Source organism: Jaculus jaculus, chromosome 7 (assembly GCF_020740685.1).
Source record: "Jaculus jaculus isolate mJacJac1 chromosome 7, mJacJac1.mat.Y.cur, whole genome shotgun sequence".
In the NCBI taxonomy this organism is placed as follows: Eukaryota; Metazoa; Chordata; class Mammalia; order Rodentia; family Dipodidae; genus Jaculus; species Jaculus jaculus.
Window position 1 is genome coordinate 112,926,840 of NC_059108.1, and position 24,471 is coordinate 112,951,310.

A 24,471-nucleotide genomic window follows, 5' to 3' on the forward strand; every position below is an offset into this window, starting at 1 on the left:
ACCTGCTCCGTATCTCTTAATTTGTGTGTATGTGTTTTTCAGGTAGGGCTCACTGTAGCCTGGACTGACCTGGCCCTCAGTCTGTAGGCCTAGGTTGGCCTTGAACTCACAGTGATCTTTCTGCCTCTGCCCACTCTACACTCTTCCAAGAGCTGGGATTTATGGCAGTTAAAAAAATTAATTAATGAGAGAGAGAAGGAGAGAGGGGGAGGGAGGGAGGGAGAGGGAGAGGGAGAGAAAATATGGATGCTGCAGGGCCTCCAGGCACCGCAAAGAACTCCAGACACATGAAACATCTTTGCAAATGGCTTACGTGGGTACTGGGGAATCGAACCTGAATCTCGGTTCTTAGGCTTCAAGCGCCTTAACCGCTAAACCATCTCCCTAGCCCAAGTAGTTTGCTGGTTTTTGTTTTGCTTATTATCTGGAGTATGTCTATTCGAGGCTGTCCTCGAATTTGTGATCCTTCTGCCTCAGTATCCCAAGTGCTGGGATAAAGGGCTGCAACACCACGAGAAAAAACATTAATTTTCTGGTTTTCATAATGGCACTGTTCTTGTTTGGGGGAAATGTTAAGAGTACTTAAGATTTTTATTTATTTATTTTTTCTTTTAATGCTGCTAACCTTTTATTTGCAATCGGATTAAAATTCAGCGACTACAAGTTCTGGTCCCACGCCCACTGCTGCCATTTTCCTATCACTTTCCCTCTCTAAGTAGCATATTACTACATTTTGATAGGGATTTGCGGTTCCCTGGGTCACTCAGTCTTTTCTTATCCCACGTTTCATCTTTAAAAGAAGATTGTCCATCACATGCCTCATAAGCGGCCCAAGGCGCTGGAACTGAACGAAACTCCGCCTTTCCTGGAAGCCCGCTGCGTTGCTTCTGCCCATGCGCGCACTCCGCGCGCAGCCTCCTTTTCCCACAATCCTCTGCTCCTCCGGCCGCTGGAGCCGCGGAGGGAAAGGCTACTGGTTGCGAGCGCAGCCAATGGGAGGGCTCGTTACTAGCGTGTTCGGCGCTGCGGCGAACGCGGTGTGAGGGAGGCCTGGAGTCCCTGCGCTGCTGGGTGGATCGGCACCATGAGCTCCATTGGCACCGGGGTGAGTGCTGTCGCGGCGCGATAGCCTGGCCTGAGCCCAAGCGTGGAAGAGGAGCGGGCGGTGGTCCCGGGGCTCCGGCCCGGGGGCCCTGCGGCTCCGTCGCGTGGTAGGCCCGCGTCTCGGGAGACTCGAGCTCCGCGGCTTTGCAGTTGGAAGCGCCGCGGGTCGCTGAGTCACCTTCCCCGGCTGCCGAGGGAACCGAAAGTGAAGCGCAGGGAGCCGGCGCCCGTGGGAGACGCCAGCTCGCAGTGTGGGGCGCCCGCGCCGGTGCTGGGGTGCCCCTGGCCCCCGGGCCTCTGTGCGCTCAGCACCCCGACAAAACTGTCGCGGCAGAATTAAGAAGAAAAGCGCCCCGAGAAGCTCAATTTGACGAGTCCTCCCGGTTTTCTCATTGTCCCTGCCTTTCCTATACAAATTACTTAATAGCGTTCAAGTATATTTACTGTGAGCATCTAAGTGCTTTTATCTAGAGACCTGAGTGCTTCTGATCATTAAGCCTATTAAAGATATTGCAGTTGGATTTCCTGCTTTGTTAGTGCTCCTTTTCTTTGTTGAGTACATCGTGTGTGTGCAATCTTTCTCCATGTAGAAAATACATTTTAATAAAAAGATAACCTATTGCTTATGTGCACTAGAGGCAATTAATGACGAGTTTCTTAGTACTTCGGTTCCTGCTTACCCCCTAGATTTTGCACTCAACATTAAACGGGAATACTGGTGTTCTGAGTTTAATAGTAGTGTATGTTTGCAGTGTTTTAGTAGGTTATGAGATGCCAAAATTAAACATAATTTCAAGATGAAAGTGCTCAGTAATGTCTTTTAGCAGACTGCTACATTTAAATGTTCTTCAGTCGTTCACCCTACCCAACTTTAAAGTACTGATATAACCATGTATAATATTTCAATAGGAAAATGGTAGAACTAATGATCCTGTGATTTAGAAAGTACCACTGTTGAAGGCTTATTAAAAAACAATTTATTTGCATGAGAGAAAGAGGCAGATACAATGACAGAATGGGCACATCAGGTCTTTCTAGCCCACTGCCAAGAAACCCCAGACACCTGAGCCACCCACCGTGTGCATCTGGTTTTACGTTGTTACTGGGGAATCGATCCTGGGTCCTTAGGCATCTCAGGCAAATGCTTTAGCACTAAAGCCATCTCTCCAGACCTGAAGGCATATTTTGTTTGTTTTTCTACAAATAAGGTCTCATTATAGCCCAGGCTGACTTGGAACTCATTCTATAGTTCCAGGCTGCCATCGAACAATTCATGATCCATCTACCTCTGCCTCCTGAGTTCATGCCCCACCACCTGGCATGAAGGCTTATTTGTCTGTCTTCACTTCTCAGAACCAGGAGTTTCAAATACCAATTTTAAAAATTTATTTTTTTTTATTTATTTGAGAGAGAGAATGAGCACACCAGGGCCTCCAGCTACTGTAAACAAACTCCAGATGCATGTGCCATCTCGTGCATCTGGCTTTTGTGGGTCCTGGGAATTGAACCTGAGTCCTTCAGCTTTGCAGGCAAACACCTTACCCACTAAGCCAGTTCTCCTTCCCTCCCTCAAATGCCTTTTTTTTTTTTTTTTCGTTTTTCAAGTTAGGGTCTTGCGCTAGTCCAGGCTGACCTGGAATTCACTATGTAGTGTCAGAGTGGCCTCGAACTCATGGCTATCCTCCTACCTCTGCCTCCCAAGTGCTGTGATTAAAGATGTGCGCCACTATTCCCTGCTCTCAAATACCAATTTTTGCATGGTATTTCTGTTCATTTGATTGCCTCTTTTTGGTTTGCTTTGTCCCCTTCTATTGAGGATTCTCTGCGGCCTCAGATGGTCGGCAAGCTGTATACCAGGGTTCCAAACTCAGCCCTACTTGTTATTTTATGTATTTATTTTTGGGCAGGGAAGGACAGTTTTGAGATGGGGTCATTCAGTGTAGTCCAAGGTGGCCTACAACACGATCTTCTGCTGTCAGCTTCTTGAGTGCTGGGATTAACTGCCTGTCCCAGCATGCCCGACATCCCTATTATTTAACAAAATCATTTCTTGCTGTATGTCTAAAGTAGAATTGTGGTTTTTCTCTTGGTGGGCCACTTCAGTGCTGTTTCTGCCATACACTCCTTGCTCTTTGAAAAACGAGTTTTTTTTATTTTATGTGAAGCTCTGACATCCCTAAGAGTTGCACTAATTACTTCTCAGTAGATGAAATCTTAACTTGTGGTCCTTTCCCTTAGTCACTGTGGTGGCTCTAATGTACTTTCCCCTCTGTTCTCAGCAGTCTTTGATGGGATATATAACACATTCTTTTTTGAGGTAGGGTCTCATTGTATCCCAGGCTGACCTGGAATTCACTATGTAGTCTCAGGATGGCCTCAGACCCATGGAGATCCACCTACCTCTGCTTCTCAAGTGCTGGGATTAAAGGCATGCGCCACCATGCCCAGCTTATAACACATTCTTTAGCCATTAGGAGAGTAAAAATTATATGGCTGTTACTGTCAAAGACACAGTTGCTATTGACTTACTGTTCTTTTTCCCTTAGTATGACCTGTCTGCTTCTACATTCTCCCCTGATGGAAGAGTTTTTCAAGTTGAATATGCAATGAAAGCTGTGGAAAACAGTAGGTAAGAAGCATTGTTTTATTTGAAATTAATGGTTTAGCCAGGTATTGTCTTATGTATTTTTTTGGTAATTAGGCTTTGTTATGTTAGTACAAGATAGAATTGTACTCGGATGTAATCACTGCTTACTAGTCATTTTTAGTTCTCTTTCTTGGACAGGTCCTTTCCCTGGGCAGCAGTTCTACACTGCCAATTGATATCCATGCCTCAGTAAACCCATACTCATCACCATTGCCAGCCCACTTCCCTTTTTGAGATTCTTACTTCCTAGCATTGTTTCCGTTGGCTGTTATGTTTGTGACTTTGTTATTTTATTTCTTATTCATATTGTTAAGTGCTTTGTGTGGGCATGTGTTCGCGGTAGGACTTTCTTTTTCTTTCGTTTTAAATGTTTCATTCTTATTTCTTTGAAAGAGAGAAAGAAGCAGAGAGAGGCAAATAGAATGGGCACACCACGACTTCTAGTTGTTGCAAAGAAACTCCAGAGACTATAGAGTGGATGAAATAAAATAGAGCTATGAATTAGATTGTTCACATGAGATACGGGTTAGATAAGTGCAAGACATTGTAATCTAGGTCCAAAATTATAAAGATCCTGATGTTGGTCTGGAGAGATAGTTCAGCAGTTAAAGTGGTACATGCTTCTGGAGTTTATTTGCAGTGGCTAGAGGCCTTAGAATGCCCATTCTCTCTTTCTCTCTGCCTCTTTCTCTCAAACAAATTAAAAAAAAAAATGTACACGCACACACACTTATATATCCTGATGCTGGTAAAGTTATTAGAAATGGACATGAAAAAAATTTGGAATAAAAATTACCTCAACATAGGGAGGAGGTAAGTGAAAAGTAATTAAAATCAAGGAGTTAGGAGGAGTTGAAATAATGTTGCCAGGAAAACTATACATTCATTCATCTTTTATTTTGTGCCATTTGTTCTGATCAGAATTACCTTTAACAAGAACAGGAAGTGGGCTGGGTACTCAGTGTAAAACATCTGGCTGGTATATTGTAAGACCTTTGGGTTCCACCTTCAGTACTGTGAAGTACTCCCCAACACCTCTTTTTTAATTTTAATTACTTTTGTATTCAGCAAATACAGTCAGTTTGGTACAATTACTAGGCTCATCTGTGATCTACCCTCTCCCCTTGGCCCCTCCTTGTGGAGGTATATGGGCCATGCATTGTGGAGTTAGCCCACAGTTATGGGTAAGATAAATGTCTCTGCATATCATGACCCAACATGTGGCTCTGACATTCTTTCTGCCCCCCCTTTCACAAAATTTACCTGAGCCATGTTGGGATCATTTTTGGTCTGTTTCAGTGATGAGGTGTTGGGGGCCTCTGGGTCTCTGATTTGGTAGGAGTTGATTTTTTCTGTTGATCTCCTTTCCCCTTGTGCTGGTATCTGGTTCACCAGGAAAACAGCACCCTTGCTTGTTTCACCAATTGTTCTTAGTTTCAGCGGGGGCCCTTTTGAGGTAGGATGGGATGGCTCTCTCCTTAGGATTCCCCAACACCTCTTAACAGGTCAGAAGAATAAAGTAATTAGTGTATTTATTTTAATCTTGAAAAAGCATTTTAAGCCTGGTGCGGTAATGCATGCCTTTAATCCCAGTACGTGGGAGGCAGAGATAGGAGGATCGCTGTGAGTTCAGGGCCACCTTGAGACTACATAGTATATTCTAGGTCAGCCTGGGATAGAACGAGACTGATATTTTACTTGAGGTTAAGATCTTAAATAGTTGTAACAGAATATATATATACACACACACACATACATATGTAGTTTATTTTTATTTATTTGAGAGTGACAGAGAAAAAGGCAGAGAGAGAGAGAGAGAGAGAGAGAGAGAGAGGGAGAGGGAGAGGGAGGGAGGGAGGGAGGGAGGAGGGGGAGAATGGGTGCTCCAGCCACTGCAAATTAACTACAGACACGTGTGCCTCCTTGTGCATCTGGCTAAAGTCGGTCCTGGGGAATTGAGCCTCGAAGGGAACCGGGGTCCTCAGGCTTCACAGGCAAGCACTTAACCCCTAAGCCACCTCTCCAGCCCCAGAACATATATTTTATTGTTTTATGCATGTATTAGGAGCAGTACACATTTATTGTAGAAAAATTAGAAGAAACTGGTGAGCCAAAGGGGACAAAAAGATAATTGCAACACATAGGTTAGTCACTGTTTTTAGTTTGTATGTAACCTATCTTTTATGTACCACATTAATTGGCATGTTTATAACATGACTAACACATGCCAGGCAATGCTATAGTACATATTTTGGTAGTAATTGTAAGTTTATATATATTTTTTCTATCTGAAAGGCTAAACATTTTATGGGGCTCACATGATAGGTGATTTCCCTATTTAGTTTTTAAATATTTAAAACATTTGGCATGCTTTAATATTTTATTTCATTTATTTTTTTATCTTATTTATTTATTTTTTTTTTTGTTTTTTTGAGGTAGGGTCTCACTCTGGCTCACGCTGACCTAGAATTCACTATGTAGTTTCAGGGTGGCCTCAACTCATGCCGATCCTCCTACCTCTGCCTCCTGAGTGCTGGGATTAAAGGCGTGCACCACCTCGCCCAGCTTCCATTTATTTTTTTTGAGCTAGGGTCTCACTCTGGCTCAGGCTGACCTGGAATTCACTATGTAGTCTCAGAGTAGCCTTGAACTCACGCTGATCCTCCTACCTCTGCCTCCCGAGTGCTGGGATTAAAGGCGTGCGCCACCTTGCCCGGCTTCCATTTATTTTTTTTTTTTGAGCTAGGGTCTCACTCTAGCTCAGGCTGACGTGGAATTCACTATGGAGTCTCAGGCTGGCCTTTGAACTCAAAGTGATCCACCTACCTTTGCCTCCCAAGTGCTGGGATTAAAGGCATGCTCCACCACACCCGACCTTAAATGTTAACTTTTTTTTTTTTTTTTTAAATCTTTGAGTCAGGGTCTCATTTCCCAGGCTGGCCTAGAAATCGCTGTGTGTAGCTGGATGGCCTTGAACTTCTCTTCCTCCTGCCTCAACCTCTGAATCCTAGTATTATAGGCATTTCTTTTGTATTTTAAGATTAACAAAATCATTTGTTTATTTTACTTATTTGAGAGAGAGAAAGGGGCAGAGAGAGAGAGACAGTGGATGTGCCAGGGCCTTCAGCAGCTGCAGACAAACTCCAGACCCATGCGCCTACTTGCGCATCTGGCTTATGTGGGTCTTGGGGAATTGTACCTGGATCCTTTGGCCTTGTAGGCAAACACCTTAACCACTAAGCCATCTCTGCAGCTGACAGGCATTTATTTATTTAACATTGTGGCAGTAGGTCATTAAAGCAGCTATAAGAGTATCAATAACTTACTGGTTTTTTTTTAAATTTTTATTTGTTTATTTGAGAGCGACAGACAGAGAGAAAGAGGCAGAGAAAGGAGAGAGAGAGCACACAAGCGCACGCACGCAGGGACGCATGCCAGGGCCTCCAGCCACTACAAACGATCTCCAGACTTGTGCGCCCCCTTGTGCATCTGGCTAACGTGGGTCCTGGGGGATCGAGCCTCGAACCAGGGTCCTTAGGCTTCACAGGCAAGTGCTTAACCGCTAAGCCATCTCTCCAACCCAACTTCCTAGGTTTTGAACTTTGCACTGTGTAAAAGAAATGTAGCAACTTCCTCACCTTACCACCCCAGTTCATGGAGGCTAGGTAATGAGCTTTATCTAGTATTACATGTATGATGTTTTTCCTTCTGTTTTCAGTTAAAAATTATTATTTTTTGTTTCAGTACAGCTATTGGGATCAGATGTAAAGATGGTGTTGTCTTTGGTGTAGAAAAATTAGTCCTTTCTAAACTTTATGAAGAAGGCTCCAACAAACGACTTTTTAATGTTGATCGGCATGTTGGAATGGTAAGATTTTTTTTTTCCTCCAATTTCTTTTTCTTTTTTTTTTTCCTTTGGTTTTTTGAGGTAGGGTCTCACTCTGGTCCAGGCTGACCTGGAATTAACTCTGTCATCTCAGGGTGGCCTTGAACTCATGGCAATCCTCCTACCTCTGCCTCCCGAGTGCTGGGATTAAAGGCGTGTGCCACTGCGGCCGGCTTCTCCAATTTCTTTTGAAGGAACCAAACGCATTAAAATCTGATTTTAAGCCAGGAGTGTTGGCGCACACCTTTAATCCCAGCACTCTGGCAGCAGAGGTAGGATCACCATGAATTCAAGGCCTCCCTGAGACTACATAGTGAATTAAAGGACAGCCTGAGCTAGAGTGAGACCCTACCTTGAAAAACAAAACAATAACAAAAAACAACTATAAAATCTGATTTTAAGGGCTGGAGAGATGCTTACCAGTTAACGCACTTGCCTGTGAAGTCTAAGGACTCAGGTTTGATTTCCCAGTATCCATCTAAGACACATGCACAAGGTGGTGCATACTTCTGGAATTTGTTTGTAGTTGCTAGAGGCCCTAGCACACTCATTCTGTCTATCTCCCTCTTTCTTGCTAATAAAAAAAGTAAAGTTGTAAAAAAAAATTTTGAATCTGATTTTAAGAACTCATTTATTTCTTTAACTTTGAAGGAGTAGGTCATTGAGCAATTACAAGAAAATTTAGTAAATTACTGGGTGTTTAATATTTGACTGTGTAAAAAGGTAGCATCTTCCCACCTTACTGGTGACAAATAGAAACCAAGTTGCCTTGAGAGGATGAGGAGTATATAGAAGTATATAGAAGAGTGGTCTTAGCAAAGCAGCTTTTTATCCCCTTTTGGGTATTCCTGTACTTCTAAAGATATTGTCAGAGAATACTTCCATAGTAATATGTAGCATAAAGGATGCTTAGTGAATGGAGGACTGGATACTTTTTTGTTTTGTTTTGTTTTTCTTGAGGTAGGGTCTCACTCTAGCTTAGGCGGACCTGGAATTCACTATGTAGTCTTAGGGTGGCCTCGAACTCAGTGATTCTCCTACCTTTCTCCTGAGTGCTGGGATTAAAGCCGTGTGCCACCATGCCTGGCAGGATACAATTTTTTTGTTTTTTCAAGGTAGGGTTTTACTCTATCTCAGGCTGACCTGGATTCACTGTGTAGTATCAGGGTGCCCCCCAATTCATGGAAATCCTCCTACCTTTGCTTCCTGAGTGTTGGAAATAAAGGTGTGCATGATCATGCCTGGCTTATATTGATAATTTACTTCAGTAATAACTGCACCAATAAAAAAGCTAAATGTATTTAACTCTACTACCTGAAAAACAAACAAACAACAACGAAAAAAAGAACATTTCTGTTGTGCTAGGCAGTATGTGGTGAACTCTGCAGAAATTATCTCATTCAACCATATCAGCCTAGAACAGGTAATAAATACAACCCCATTTTTACAGATGAGAAACAGATGTGTAGACAAAACATTAGGATTCACACTTACGACTCTGTGTACTTAGTAACACCTTATAGTACTCATTTTGTATGTGACAGACAGCTTGTTTATTTTATTTATTTATTTATTTATTTATTTATTTTTAAATTTTTTATTTATTTAATTGAGAGCGACAGACACAGAGAGAAAGACAGATAGAGGGAGAGAAAGAGAATGGGTGTGCCAGGGCTTCCAGCCTCTGCAAACGAACTCCAGATGCGTGCGCCCCCTTGTGCATCTGGCTAACGTGGGACCTGGGGAACCGAGCCTCGAACCGGGGTCCTTAGGCTTCACAGGCAAGCGCTTAACCGCTGAGCCATCTCTCCAGCCCCAGCTTGTTTATTTTAAGTGAGAAATGATGCTGCACACACAGGGCCAATAACATATAGCCAGGAAGTAAAAAGCTGAGGGTTTTTGCTTTTTTGGTCTTCAAAGAATTTTTTTTTTTTTTTTTTTTTTTTTTGAGATAGGGTCTTGCTCTAGCCCAGGCTGACCTGGAATTCACTGTGTGTCAGGGTGGCCTTGAACTCATGGCAGTCTTCCTACCTCTGCTTCCTGAGTGCTGGGATTAAGGTGTGAACCACAATGCCCAGCCAAAGATTACTTTTTGTGAACACTATTTCTCTTGAACAAACTTTTTATTACCAGTAATTCTTTATATATATATATATATATATATATATATATATATATATATATATATATTTGTTTTTATTTATTTATTTGATAGTAACAGAGAGAGAAAGAGAGAAAGCGAGGGAGGAAGAGGGAGGGAGGGAGGGAGGGAGGGAGAGAGGGAGAGAATGGGCGTGCCAGGGCCTCCAGCCACTACAAACAAACTCCAGACACATGCACCACCCTGTGTATCTGGCTTACATGGTTTCTGGGGAGTCTAACCTGGGTTTTTTGGCTTTGTAGGCAAGCGCCTTAACCTCTAAGCCATCTCTCCAGCCCTAAGTCACTTTCTTTTTCATGTTGCCCAGGCTAACCTGGAATTCACTGTGTAGTCTCAGGGCAGCCTAGAACTCACATTGATCCTCCTACCTTTGCCTCCTGAGTTCTGGTATTAATGGCAAGTGCTACCACACCTGGCGTAAATAACTTCTTAAAGGTCTAACCTTTTTTTTGGTTTTTCGAGGTAAAGTCTCACTCTAGCCCAGACTGATGTGCTATTTACTATGTAATCTCGGGTGGCCTTGAATTCATGATGATCCTCCTACCTCTGCCTCCAGAGTGCTGGGATTAAAGTCATGTGCCACCACATGTGGCTGAATGTATAACTTTTAAATAATGGAAACGACATTGACTAACACCAATGATGTTATATAATGAGGTGATAAATTGGAAGGACTGTTTTACAATTATTTGTTCTAAATATATCTACTGGATGCAGTCATCCTTAAGTAAATCAACTGTAATCTGCCACTTAAGCATCAAAATGCCAAGTAAAGATCATGCTTAAAGATACTGTTTCAAATAATATTTAAAACATGTTAGATAAGCTAATAAAAAGTGCATACTTTCTGGGTTGTCATAGGAATGTTTATTAAAGTGTTGTTTTTCCCTTCAGGCGGTAGCAGGTTTGTTGGCAGATGCTCGTTCTCTAGCAGACATAGCAAGAGAAGAAGCTTCCAACTTTAGATCTAACTTTGGCTATAACATTCCACTAAAAGTAAGTTGACAACATATGGAGGAAACTTAGGAACAGTAATAGAAATGTATTAGTAAATCCTGTTTTTCCCTTGTAGCATCTTGCAGACAGAGTGGCCATGTATGTACATGCTTATACACTCTACAGTGCTGTTAGACCTTTTGGCTGCAGGTAAGATCCTAGTAATTACAGCTTTCTCTAGATACCTGTTGTTTTCCACATATTAGCCTTCTTCACACTTGCAAATATCACTGTTTTTTTGTTTTGTTTCTCGAGGTAGGGTCTCATTCTAGCTCAGGCTGACCTGGAATTCACACTGTAGTCTCAGGATGACCTTGAACTCACGAAGATCCTACCCCTGCCTTCCAGGTGCTGGGATTAAAGGTGTGCACCACCATGCTCAGCCCCCTTCTTATTAAGAAGTGATATTTGTGCTGGGTATGGTGGCTCACACCTTTAATCCCAGCACTCGGGAGGCAGAGAGAGGTAGGATCTTCATGAGTTCGAGTCCACCCTGAGACTACAGTGTGAATTCCAGGTTGGCCTGAGCTTGAGTGAGACCCTACCTCGAGAAACCAAAAAAAAAAAGAAGGGGTAGGGCAGGGACTGGGTATGGTAGTGCATGCCTGTTGACTGCCACAAGTTTGAGGCCTGCATGCACTACATGAGTTTGAACAAGCATAGGTTCCATAGAGCTTTTACTTAAAAAAAAAAATAAGTAAAAAGTGAAAAGTAAAAGGGAACATTCATTTTGAAATGATAAACTCATAACTTTGTGATAAATTCTCTGCTATTCAGTCATTGAAATTCTTGGGAAATTGTATGTATTTTAAAGTATGCTCTCACTCTGGCTGAGGCTGACCTGGAATTCACTCTGTAGCTCAGGCTGGCCTTGAACTCAAGGAGATGTTCCTATACCTCAGCCTCCTAAGTATTGAGATTAAAGGTGTGAGCCACCATACCTGGCAGAAATTATGATTTTATTTATTTATTTTTGAATGCATATCTTAAAATTTTTTGTTTAGTTTTATTTATTTATTTATTTGAGAGCAACAGAGAGAGAAGGAGGCAGATAGAGGGGGACAGAATGGGCGTGCCAGGGCCTCCAGCCACTGTAGACAAACTCCAGACACCTCCTTGTGCATCTGGCTAATGTGGGTCCTGCGTAATCGAGCCTTGAACCGGGGTCTTTAGGCTTCACAGGCAAGTGCTTAACCACTAAGACATCTAGACATCTCTCTAGCCTGACTTTAAATATATTTTGTGTTGACTTTCAGTAGAGCTGATTAAGCACTCAAATAATAGGTTTCTAAAAGGAGTTTTTTGTTTTTTTTTTTTCTTAGCCGTCAGTAATGAATCCATACAAAAGTTACATTTCATAATTTTGGTTAGTCAGTTTCTGTTTTTTTTTTTTAACTTCTGGAAAATGGGGATTCAATCAGCAAGAACTGTAATAGATGTTGAGTATTTAAACAGATTTCTGGGAGAATTGTTATGACTAGATTTGAAATGAAAACCTTTAGTTTGTAACTTGTAATAAATAAACTGTTGGTTGTGGGTGTAGGTCAGTTAGTTGGTGGAGCACAAAGCCAGTATAGTGGTACACATCCATGATTTTAGAACTTAGGGCTGTGGAGGCAGGAGGATCAGAAGTTCAAGGTCATCTGTTAAATGGCAAATGAAAGTATCCTGGGATACAGAAGGCCTTGTCAGAAAAAAAAAAAAAAAACACAACCCACAAACAGAAATGCCTAGTTGGCTCATAATCAAACTACAAAGTTGTGGTTCTTCCCTTTTAAGTTATTTGTAATCAGTCACATTTAAATCACTAAAGAAGACAGATCTGTTAAAGAAAACCTGAGCTTTATTCTGTTGGCATTAGACCTGGTTGATAACTTAAGATTTTTAAAGTTCTCACCTGAGGTGGCCTTTACCCCTCCTGCACTCTCATGGGTAGGATAATCTTTTTACTTTTCTTGAACTAAACCTTAAAAAAAAAGTTCTAGTCAGGTGTGGTGGCACACGCCTTTAATCCTAGCACTCAGGAAGCAGAGGTAGGATTGCCATGAATTCAAGGCCACCCTGAGATGACAGAATTAATTCCAGGTAAGCCTGGACCAGATTGAGACCCTACCTTGAAAAACCAAAAAAAAAAAAAAAAAAAAAAAAAAAAAACAAAAAAACAAAAAACCCACTCACCCGAATTACTCAAGAAATGCTTTGTTCATATAGGATGCCTTTCACTTTTAATATTTTGAGTTATGTGTTTATCAGTTACTTTTCTGCTTTTCTAAGGACTAAGAATATGGTTTCCTGAGTGTTTGAGTCTCATAGAAGTAGAGATATAGATGAATGTCACACTAATAAAACTAATAAAAAAGATGCAATTATTTAGTAATAATAGTGGGAATGGCTTAGGAGCTGAGAAGGAAATGTGTGTGAAATGTTGAGACAAAGATTTAATAATATTTCACAGAAAGAGCTGTCATGAAACATGAGCATTTAGTAAGTATGCTTGGGAGCTAGAGAGTTGGCTTAGTGGTTAAGGTGTTTGCCTGCAAAGCCTAAGGACCCAGGTTTGATTCCCCAGTGCCCGTGTAAGGCCCGATGCACAAACTGACACGTGTGTAGAGTGCATTTGTAGTTACTGGAGGCCCTGACATGCCCATTTATGCTCTGTCTCTAATAAATACATTTAAAAAATCTCTGCCGGGCATGGTGGTGCACACTTTGATACAAGCACTCAGGCAGAGGTAGGAGGATCACTGTGAGTTTGAGACCACCCTGGGACTACATAGTTAATTCCAGGTCAGCGTGGAGCAGAGTGAGACCCTCAATAGCCCCCTCCCCTCCTCAAAAAAAATCTTTGAAGTATGCTTGATATGCAGAATATGAGGATTAGAAATGATACTGCAGATGTGTGAGGAGCCTTGATCATAACAGAAGTCTGCTCCATGGTAAAAAATTTCAGCTGAAACATTTTAAAATAATACCAATTAAATTCTGGGGCTGGGGAGATGACTCAGCAGTTGAAGGTGCTTGCTTGCAAAGCTTGGCTGATTCAATTCCCCAGTACCCATGTACAGCCAGACATAAAGTAGCACTTGTATCTGGAATTTGGTTGCAATTACAAGAGGTCCTGGTGTACCCTTTCTCTTTAAATAAATAAAAATATTTAGTAAAAATAATTCTGAAAGATAAGTCTCATCAATTTGGAAGATGGATGGGCACAAATTGGTGTAGTTGGTCCACATGTGATACAGTTTGAAGTGACAGGTCAAAATGAGGCTGACTTCTCTAAAGCAAAGAGAATACAATTTCAGAAAGTTGTGAATATTATTTAATAGCTTAATTATATCCCTATCATTCCAGGACAGTGCTTCATCAGAAAGCTTAATGTTAAGGAAACAAAAAGGAAAAAAGTTTGAATACTGGAGAATGTACTACTAGTTTTTTGCTAATTGAAGCTACTCTATCAATTTAGAAGTTATCTGTTTAGTAATTTACTAATAATTTATTTTGGAAACTGTAACTGTAATTTTATTAGTCTTCTTCATCTATAATGGGATTAAGAACCATGTTTTAATCTGTTTTTTTTTTATGCAGTTTCATGTTAGGGTCTTACAGTGTGAATGATGGTGCACAGCTCTATATGATTGACCCATCAGGTGTTTCATACGTGAGTAGTTCTCAATTACTGTAAATTTTGTTGAATTGAATGGATTAATAAAAATTTCTTCTAAACTCATTTAAAACTAGGCCTGTGATCCCAGCTATGTAGGTGGCTGAGGAAAGTGGATTAAAAATTCAGTGCTGGCCAGGCATGGTGGTACATGCCTTTATCCTAGAACTTGGGAGGCCGAGGTAGGAGGATTACTGTGAGTTTGAGGCCAGCCTGAGACTGCAGTGAATTCCGTAACCTGGGCTAGAGTGAGACCATACCTCAAAAAATATCTTATATATATATTAAAACAATAAATAAAAATTCAGTGCCAGTCCGGGCTACTAAAAACTGAGTTCAAAGCAAGGTCTGACAACTTATTGAGAGCATGTCCCAAAATAAAGTAAAATGAGGGCTTGTGTAACTCAGTGGTAGTGTGTTAGCCTATCATGTATGAGGCCTCAATCTTGAATACTGTAAGACAAACCCCCCCCAAAAAACTTAATAATTGAATTCAGTAATGTTTTCTTGCTTATCATTAGTAAATCTATGTATATAAGAAAATAAATTACAATTTTCAACATGCTCTTTGCAGAAACTATGTAATCAATACAACAGTTTGAATATGATTCTTTCATTACTCTAAGGACTAGCTTATCAAGCCTGGCATGGTGGTGCATGCCTTTAATCACAGCACTTGGAAGGCAGAGGTAGGAGGATTGCCATGAGTTTAAGGATAGCCTGGGACTACAGCTTTTCAGGTCAGCCTGAGATTCTACCTTAAAAAAAAAAAAACAAAAAACCCAAAAACTAAATAACTAAAATAAATTCATATATAAAATAAAGTCATTGGCACTTATAAGAATATACTTGACTGTATTTTCTCTTGTTTTCAATAGAAAAAGCAGCAGCACTAATGTTGGACAGTATATTAACTGAACATTTGTGTGCATGTCTCTCCTTCCTGTTTATTTAAATAGGGTTACTGGGGATGTGCTATTGGCAAAGCCAGGCAAGCTGCAAAGACAGAAATAGAAAAACTCCAGGTAATGTATATTTAATGCTGAATTTTGCAAGAAATGAAGTTTGTTACCATATACCAAACCTTACAATCCAAGGACATAGTATAGCTTGCTGTTCAGCAAACTTCCTGCAACTAAATGTTTAAATAGGAAAACTGGTACCTGCAATGTATTGTGGATCCTTCTATGTTTTGTTGTTTTAAACATTTTTAAAAATTTGACAGAGAAAGGGGGAGAGAGAGAATGGGCACGCCAGGGCCTCCAGCCACTGCAAACAAACTCCAGATGCGTGTACCCCCTTGTGTGTCTGGCTAATGTGGGTCCTTTGGGTTTACAGGCAGACAGACACCTTAACTGCTAAGCCATCTTTCCTTTATGATTTTGATGGCTTCTATAAATAGAGCAGAAAAATACAAAACCAGCTTTTATATGCACTACAAAATTCTTGGTTTTTTGAGGTAGGGTCTCACTGTAACTCAGGTTGACTTGGAATTCATTATGTAGTCTCAGAGTGGCTTCCATCTATCTGGCTTACATGGGGAATTGAGCCTCGAACCAGGGTCCTTAGGCTTCACAGGCAAGCGCTTAACTGCTAAGCCATCTCTCCAGCCCTAATATTTTTTGGTTAAATTTTTTTTTTTTTTATTTGAGGGAGGTTGAGAGAAAGAAAATGAGTAGAATGTAGACATACCAGGGCCACCTACTGCAAATTAACTCCAAATGCAAGCGCTGCTCTATGCATCTGGCTTTATATGGGTACTGGGGAATCAAATTTTAGATTTTACAAATAAGCGCGTTTACCACTGAACCAGCTCTCCAGACTCAATAATTTCTCTCTTTTTAAAATATTTTATTTGAGAGAGGCAGAGAGAAATAGAAAATGGGCATGATAGGACCTTTAGCCACTGCAAGCGAACTCTAGATGCATGCGTCCTCTTGTGATCTGGCTGGCTGAGTCGAACCAGGATCCTTTAGCTTTGCAGGCAAACACCTCAACTGCTAAGCCATCTCTCCAGCCCAATTTTTCTCTTTTTGAGATGGGGTCAGTATAATCTCCAACTGTATTCTCCTGCTTCAAGTTCTCCTTAGTTCTGGGATCCTGGGTATATGCTACCATACCAGTTTTAAGAAAGTCTTGTGCTTGTTACTTCCATTGCCTACAAAATACAAATTCCTTAGCTGGATATCTAAAAGCCACTTTTTTACTCTGATTTCCAAATGTTCAGAGAATGTACACTGAAGTTTCTACTATAAACAAGCTTTTGGTTTCCTACTTTTTTTGTTTTCAAATTTTTTTTTTTTTCTTTTTGGTTTATCCAGGAGGGTCTTACTCTAGCCCAGGCTGACCTGGAATTCACTCTGTAGTCTCAGGGTAGCCTTGAACTCACAGTGATCCTTCTACCTCTGCCTCCAGAGTGCTGGGATTAAAGGCGTGCGCCACCATGCCTGGCTCAATTTTTGGTTTTTTGAAGAGGATTTCACTCTAGTTTAGGCTGACCTGGAATTCACTATATAGTTTCAGGGTGGCCTTGAACTCATGGCGATCCTCCTACCTCTACCTCCCAAATGCTGGGATTAAAGGTGTACAGCATCACACCCAACCCTTTTGTGCATTGTGTGGGAGAGAATGAATATGAATGGCCATGCCAGTGCCATTTGCCACTGCATATCAATTCTAGATGCACGTGCCACTTTGTGGATTTAGCTTTATGTGGGTACTGGGGAACTGAACCTCAGCCAGAAGGTTATGTAAACAAATGCCTTTAACCACTAAGCCATCTCTCCAGTCCTGGCTTCCTCCTTTTGTTTTGCCATTACTTTCCTTGAAGTCAAAGGTTCTTAAAAGCTATACCTGGCCCGGTGTGGTGGCGCATGCCTTTAATCCCAGCACTGGGAGGCAGAGGTAGGAGGATCACTGTGAGTTCGAGGCCACCCTGAGACTCCATAGTGAATTCCAGGTCAGCCTGGGCTAGAGTGAGACCCTACCTCGGGGAAAAAAAAGGCTATACCTGGTATTTTCCATCTTTTTATTTATAACAATTTTTCTTAACTGTTATCTATGTATGGAGAGACTTATTATCATGGCTTGTTAGCATTTTTTGTTTATTTTTATTTGAGAGCAACAGACAGAGAAAGAGGCAGAGAGAGAGAGAGAGAGGGAGAGGGAGAGAATGGGCGTGCCAGGGTCTCCAGCCACTGCAAACAAACTCCAGATGTGTGTGCCCCCTTGTGCATCTGGCTAATGTGGGTCCTGGGGAATTGAGCCTTGAACTGGGGTCCTTAGGCTTCACAGGCAAGCGCTTAACTGCTAAGCCATCTCTCCAGCCCGCTTGTTAGCATTTTATAATACTAAATTAGATAAATTAGGCATAAAGAAAATAAGAAATATACAGATTGTCTGTTCAGATCCAGGGGTCTAAATATGAGAGATGTTATATAGCAAGTTCTGAGTGTATATAAATTTTAAGATGAAAATAGTGGTACCAAGGAATATCTAGAATTAGTAAAAGGTTAAAATTGTGAATCATTAAGTAGGTCTTTTCATAGCTGGGTTATTTTCCTTGGTCTTATATTTGGGAATCTTAAGAGATGTGGTTACTAATGCAAGTTGTGAAAATAGTTTTCTAAGTCAGAGCTCATACAATCTTTTTTTTCTGTAGATGAAAGAAATGACCTGTCGTGATGTAGTCAAAGAAGTTGCAAAAATGTAAGTTGCCTGAAATTTTCTCTATCCACAAAAATGTTTTACTTGACCTTTGTATGTACATTAACTTGAAAAGACAATATAATTTTGGGAATATCAATTTAACATTCTAGGAGTCCTCATTAAGGTGAGCATCTTTGCTGCTGCTGCTGTTGGGAGCATAGTACTAAGGATTAAACTAAGGGCCTTGTTAATGCCAAACATACATTCTACTTCTGAACCACCCTTCCTCCCCCTTAAGTTACAATTTAAGTAGTAATCAGTGTAATAAAAGAGTATGTGAAAGTAAATTTGATTTAGACAATAGGCTTTAAGGCAGGGAGAAAGCATGCCTTTACCTTTAGTAACTCCATTTATTGAACTAAAATAAAAGTAATTTATGTTGAATTCAACAAAGCTTACATAGTGTGTTTATGATGCTGGGATTAAACCTGGACTTCACATTTGGCAAACATGGTCTACATGGTCACTCCAGTAGCTATCTGGTTCTGAACTATAGCTTAGTTTTAAGCTTTAGTTTATTTAGACAGTCTCACACTGTAGCCCAGGCTGGCCTGGAACCCATGGCAATCCTTCTGCCATGACTTTTGTGTGTTGGGATACACCAGCCTTTAAAACTTAAAACAGCCGGGTGTGGTGGCACTCATCTTTAATCACAGCATTTGGGAGGCAGAGGTAAAGAATTTGAGGCCACCTTGAGACTATATAGTGAATTCCAGGTCAGCCTGGGCTATAGTGAGACCCTACCTCAACCACTCCCCCTGCAAAACAAAACAAACAAACAAACAAAAAAAAACAAACAAACTTAAAAGCATGAGCTGGAGAGATGGCTTAGTGGTTAAGGTGTTTGCCTAACAAAGGATCTTACTTATCATGTGTCTGGAGTTCATTTGCAGTGGCTGGAGGCCTTAGTGTGTCCCTTCTATGTCTCTATCTGTCTGCCTCTCTCTTTCTCTCTCAGATAAATAAAATAAAAAATGCTTAAAACATACAGTTCATGAAAGCCTGATTTGTGTTACAGGTATATAAAATGAACGGTAATTAACAAGTTGGTAAACCTGGTGGGTATTGTTTGAAAAACTCATAGTGTTAGATCAAAGAAACAGGTATTTGGTATTTGATTTCAGTAAAACACCAGCTTTGTGAGTAGCTTCTACTTTAAAAATTGTAATATTTTGGAGATTATCCATCTCTATTCACATTACAACTATATTAACAAAGTCTAGCAAGTTACTTTTTTGTGCTGTTCTATGTTCAGTTTTGCATCTAATAACATAGTCAAGGAAAAGAATCACCAGCTCCAGTATATAATAATAAACTTTTTAAAACAGTACTTAAAAACCTCCCAAGTCTTAATCTTATCACCTGGGAGGCAGAGGTAGGAGGATTGATGAGTTAAGAGGCCAGGCTGGAACTAGAGTGAGTTCCTGATCAGCCTGGTCCAGAGTGAGACCTACCTCAAAAACCTCTCAAGTTAATTTTTTGTTTATAATTACTGATACTACAAGTACCCTCCTCTCATGTCCTCTTTTATTTTTCGAGGTAGGATCTCATTCTATCCCAGGCTGACCTTAAGTTCACTATGTAGTTGGAGGGTGGCCTTGAACTCATGGTGATCCTACTACCACTGCCTTCTGAATGCTGGGATTAAAGGCATGCACCACCATGCCCTCTTATTAGGCTCAATTGTAAAATTAGTAGAAGCAATTTTTTTTTCCTCAGTAACAGAACAGTGAGAACTAACATATATTAGGACTTTTGGGAGTGGAGACTGGAAAATCATTGGTGTTAGCAAAAACAAAACATTAACAAAAACACTCTGGCAAGCTGTGGGACCAGTAAGAGACTCCAGCTCAACACCTTTGGTGAATGTACCCTGCCCAAAAGCAAGCACAAACACCACATTACACACAAAAACGTGTGGAAGTTAGTTTTTACTACCTTATGTTTTACTATAATTGGTAGACATCTGTGAGTTTCCTGTTGGGAAGCTAAATGTTTTTTATATGCAGTTAAGGTACTTTCATATTACAAGAGAGCTTTAGAAGACCCTCTAGAAGTAAGTGTATAAGGTAATGGAAAGTGTGAAGCTCTATTTTGTTGGATGGAGTAAACCCATGACCTTGGGCTTGCAAAGCAGATGCTGTCTTCCACTGAGTGAGCTACATGAAGAGCTTTAACAGTGTATCAATATAAACGACCTGGGCTATAGAGGTATAGAACTGAATATTGTAGGAGTTTTTTTTTTTTTCTAATATTCACGCTAGAGTAGAATATGTAATTTTGTAAATAACAATGGGGTAGATGTTGTAGTTTGTTCTCACTGTTGATACATGAATTAATTTTTTTTCTGTTCTAGAATTTACATAGTACACGATGAAGTTAAGGATAAAGCTTTTGAACTAGAGCTCAGCTGGGTTGGTGAACGTAAGTTACTTTTAGAAATTTATTTGCATTATACTTACAACTGGGTTCCCTTTAATAAAGTATTAATCAGACAGGTTAATGAAGATAATGTTCTATGTAGTAATTGACTGAAAGTTGTGAACATTTCATTATTTTGAAGCACCTATCTCTTGCTTTTGAAAGTATCACTCAAAAATCTACAAATTATGGTGGTGTGTGCCTTTAGAGGTAGGTGGATCACTGCGAGTTCGAGGCCACCCTAAGACTACATAGTGAACTCCAGGTCAGCCTGGGCTAGAGTGAGTCCTTACCTCGAAAAACAAAATGAAATCTACCAATTTATTTTCTACAGCTGTGTTAACTGAATTAAAATGCTAAGGTACTTTAATAGGTAGTCAGCGTTGTAAATCAAATTCACCTTTACTTTCAAAATAAGCTTAATTGGGGCACGTTTAGTCCCATCGGGGAGGAAACTAGAATTCCCAGCATCTGGCATTCTTAGTACAGTCTAAATTCTTACATGAATCGTACCACTTTCTGTAGACCAAAATATGGCTTTTACTTTGTAGTAACTAAAGGAAGACATGAAATTGTTCCAAAAGATGTAAGGGAAGAAGCAGAGAAATATGCTAAGGTAAGCTACAGCATAAAACTTAAAGTTTTGTGCAGAGCAATAAAGGAATTTGGTTGATTTCTGTTAAATAATAATTTAATGATAGAAATATTTTCAGGTTGTATCCAATGGGGATAAAGTTGCCCTAGATCGGGGTGGAGGGGAGGATATGAGTTTTTAAGACATTTATTTAATATTTATATTAAATCAGTATGATGGAATAAATAAGATATACTTTTATCTTATTGTAAGGCATTATTTTTCAATTATACATAAAGGAAAAATTAATAGCAAATGCTTAATTTAATGCAGATTTCATTAGCTTACCCACAAATGTGGGATATAATATAAAAATTAAGTACTGTTTCTCTTAACAGGAATCATTGAAAGAAGATGATGAATCAGATGATGATAATATGTAACTTTTTGTTCAGCACCTATTCTGTTAAATATTTCTGTGACAGTCCTATGAAACTATTTAGCATCATGGATTATACACAGTGACCAATTTTCATTAAATTTTTGTCTTGTAAACATTCATGTTTAGTTAGTATCTGCTTGATGAAATTGGTGGGGTTAATTGTGGAAACTTATAATGTAAGTTTATACCTAAATAAAAGCTCCTTGGTGGGCTGGGGAGATGGTGACATGATTAAAGGCCCCTCTCTTGGAAAGCTCTTGAATCCCATGTCTACTAGTTCAGCTCTTTAACTCTGGCTACTTGGGAAGCCAAGGCACAAAGATTGCTTGAGCTCAAAAACTGGAAATCTTTCAGAAACACAGCAAAACCCTCCCTCCTTAGTTAAAATATGGTAAAATTAGGCTTTGGAATTAAGACAATACAAATCAGAACACCAATCAGAATCTACTATGGTTTGTATAAAAACACCTTCCAATTTATTAAGTAGTTGAAACTATTACCCACTTTATTTTTTAATATTTTCATTATTTACAAGCAGAGAGAGAAAGGAGACAGCTAGAGAGAATGGGCATGTTAGGGCTCTATCCACTGCAAGTGAACTCCAGATGCATGCGCCACTTTGTGCATTTGGCTTTTATATGGGTACTGGGAAGTGGAACCCAGGTTGTTAGCTCAGTGGTTGAGGTGCTTGCTTGCAAAGCCTATCTCTCCAGGCCCCATTTTCACATTTAGTATAATGATTTGGTGATTTAGCTATAATTAACAACCTTTAAGTGTGACAGAGAAGAATGTCTCAAATTGGGAATTTTTAAAAAGTCTAATCTAAGGCTGGAGAAAAGGCTTAGCAGTTAAGGCATGTGAAGCCAAAGGACCCAGGTTCGATTCCTCAGGACCCAAGTAAGCCAGATACACAAGGGGCACATGCATCTGGAGTTTGTTTGCAGTGGCTAGAGGCTGTGACATGCCCATTCTCTCTTCTACCTCTCTCTCTCTCTTCTTGCAAATACATGAATAAAATTTTTAAAAATCCAATCTTAAGATGAAAATAGTTTTGACTAACAAAATGGTTATTTTCATTGTTTTGGAACTATCATAAGTATCATGCTGTGTTTGATTGCTCCCATTGTATTTTGTGTTACTAAGTGGACTGATTATCAAAACCAGAGCAGAGAGCCAGGCATGTTGGTGCATGCCTTTAATCCCAGCACTCAAGAGGCAGATGTAGGAGGCTCACTATGAGTTTGAGGCCACCCTAAGTTAGACTGAGACCCTACCTCAAAAAAAGGCACAGAGCCAGGCATCCGTGGCACATGCCTTTAATCTCAGCACTCAGGAGGCAGAGGTAGAAGGATCATGGTGAGTTTGAGGCCACTCTGAGACTACATAGTGAATTACAGACCAGCCTGGGCTAGAGTAAGACCCAACCTCAAAAACAAACAACAAAAAAACAACAGAAACGATTTGAATTCAGGCCAAAGATGCACACCTGCTATTGGGTTCAATAACACCCTTCAACTGTTGTGCTTTCCTAAGAAGGTAATGCAGTCACTGAACTCAGTTGCAGGGCATTGCTGAACTTTGGGCATTTATGTAGTTTAAGTAGCAAATCATTATACCTGAATATCTAACTACTATATAAACAACCATACAAGATTTCATCATCAAGTTGAGTTTGGTGGCACACACATGTTAATACCAGCACTTGGGAGGCTAGAGGCTAGTTAGGAGGACTGCTGTGAGTTTGAGATCAGCCGGGGCTAGAGTGAGGACAAAAAAAACCAACCAACCAACAAAAAGACCCCCAAAAACTTCTATAATAGAAGACTAGTAGCTATATTTTACAACCCATAGATGTACCAGGAATAGACAGAAGTGATGACTCTGGGGAAAAAGTGTGAGTAAACCAAACTGGATCTGTTTTCAGAACTGTAAGTCAACCTATGTCTAGTACTGTGTTAATGGCACATCAGCCTGCCTGCTTTCTTCCTTCCATCTCTCTCTCTTTCACTGTGCTGTGGATATAACCCCTAAAATTAGGTATATCTGGTAATTCTCTTTACTTGGCTCTAAAGAAGTCTTAAAATTTTGTACCTAATTGTAAGCTACTATACATGCATATGAGATAAATCTGGGACTAAACAGATGTACAATATGATTTCTATAGTATTGTACATAGGATTAATCCAGTTTAATATACGAGCAGACTTTAACCACTACTAGGGAATAACCTTATAGGAAGCGAAACTGGTATATTTTGCTTTGACATAAATACATTTATTTTTAAGATCAAGTACCTTATTGATTGGATGGCTTCTTAATGCTGGCACCTAGGGGGTGGAAAGAGAGAGAAAGCTTTAAAGTATCAAGTTTGACCTTAAATATTTCATGCAATCAAATACACTCATACTGTAAGAGCACTTATCTGATAACACTTCATTTGCTGCATTTTCCTTCATAAAAGGACCTAAAAAACAAAGAAATCAAATTGTAGGCCATCAATGCTTCAAACAATATTCTTCATAAGTAATAAAATTAAAATTACAGATTTAATTTTATATTAAATTATCGACCTAAAATGAGAAGAAACCAAAAGAAATCCCCAAATGAATGAAATGTCGAGGTAACATTCTTGGTTTTTACTCCATGACATCTAGACTGGATCCCCCATACCTATAGCCACAACCTGCCAAAGAAAGCCTTCTAAAAGCCCTTACATTCTTTTTTAACACATACTTTATTTTTATTTATTTATTTATTTATTTATTTATTTATTTATTTATTTATTTGAGAGAGAGAGAGAGAATGGGTGTGCTAGGGCCTCTAGCCACTGCAAACTAATTCCAGATGCTCTCCCTTGTGCATCTGGCTAAC

At 40.1% G+C, this 24,471-nt stretch overlaps 1 protein-coding gene across 2 annotated transcripts; it reads left to right on the forward strand.

The window, feature by feature from the left end:
• The first annotated feature begins 950 nt into the window (after positions 1–950).
• On the forward strand, positions 951–21,717 carry Psma3 (proteasome 20S subunit alpha 3). 2 transcript variants are annotated; one of them, XM_004649222.2, is made up of 11 exons: positions 951–1,105; positions 3,651–3,733; positions 7,496–7,619; positions 10,693–10,794; positions 10,871–10,944; positions 14,380–14,452; positions 15,415–15,480; positions 18,117–18,163; positions 20,520–20,587; positions 21,136–21,200; positions 21,557–21,717. In XM_004649222.2, exons 1-11 carry the CDS (start codon positions 1,085–1,087, stop codon positions 21,599–21,601), a joined length of 768 nt encoding a protein of 255 aa, XP_004649279.1. In that variant the 5' UTR covers positions 951–1,084; the 3' UTR covers positions 21,602–21,717. The 2 variants fall into 2 exon arrangements, with proteins under 2 accessions (XP_004649279.1, XP_045010371.1); XM_045154436.1 differs by having other exon boundaries at positions 1,046–1,105; positions 7,501–7,619.
• Positions 21,718–24,471: the final 2,754 nt, after the last annotated feature.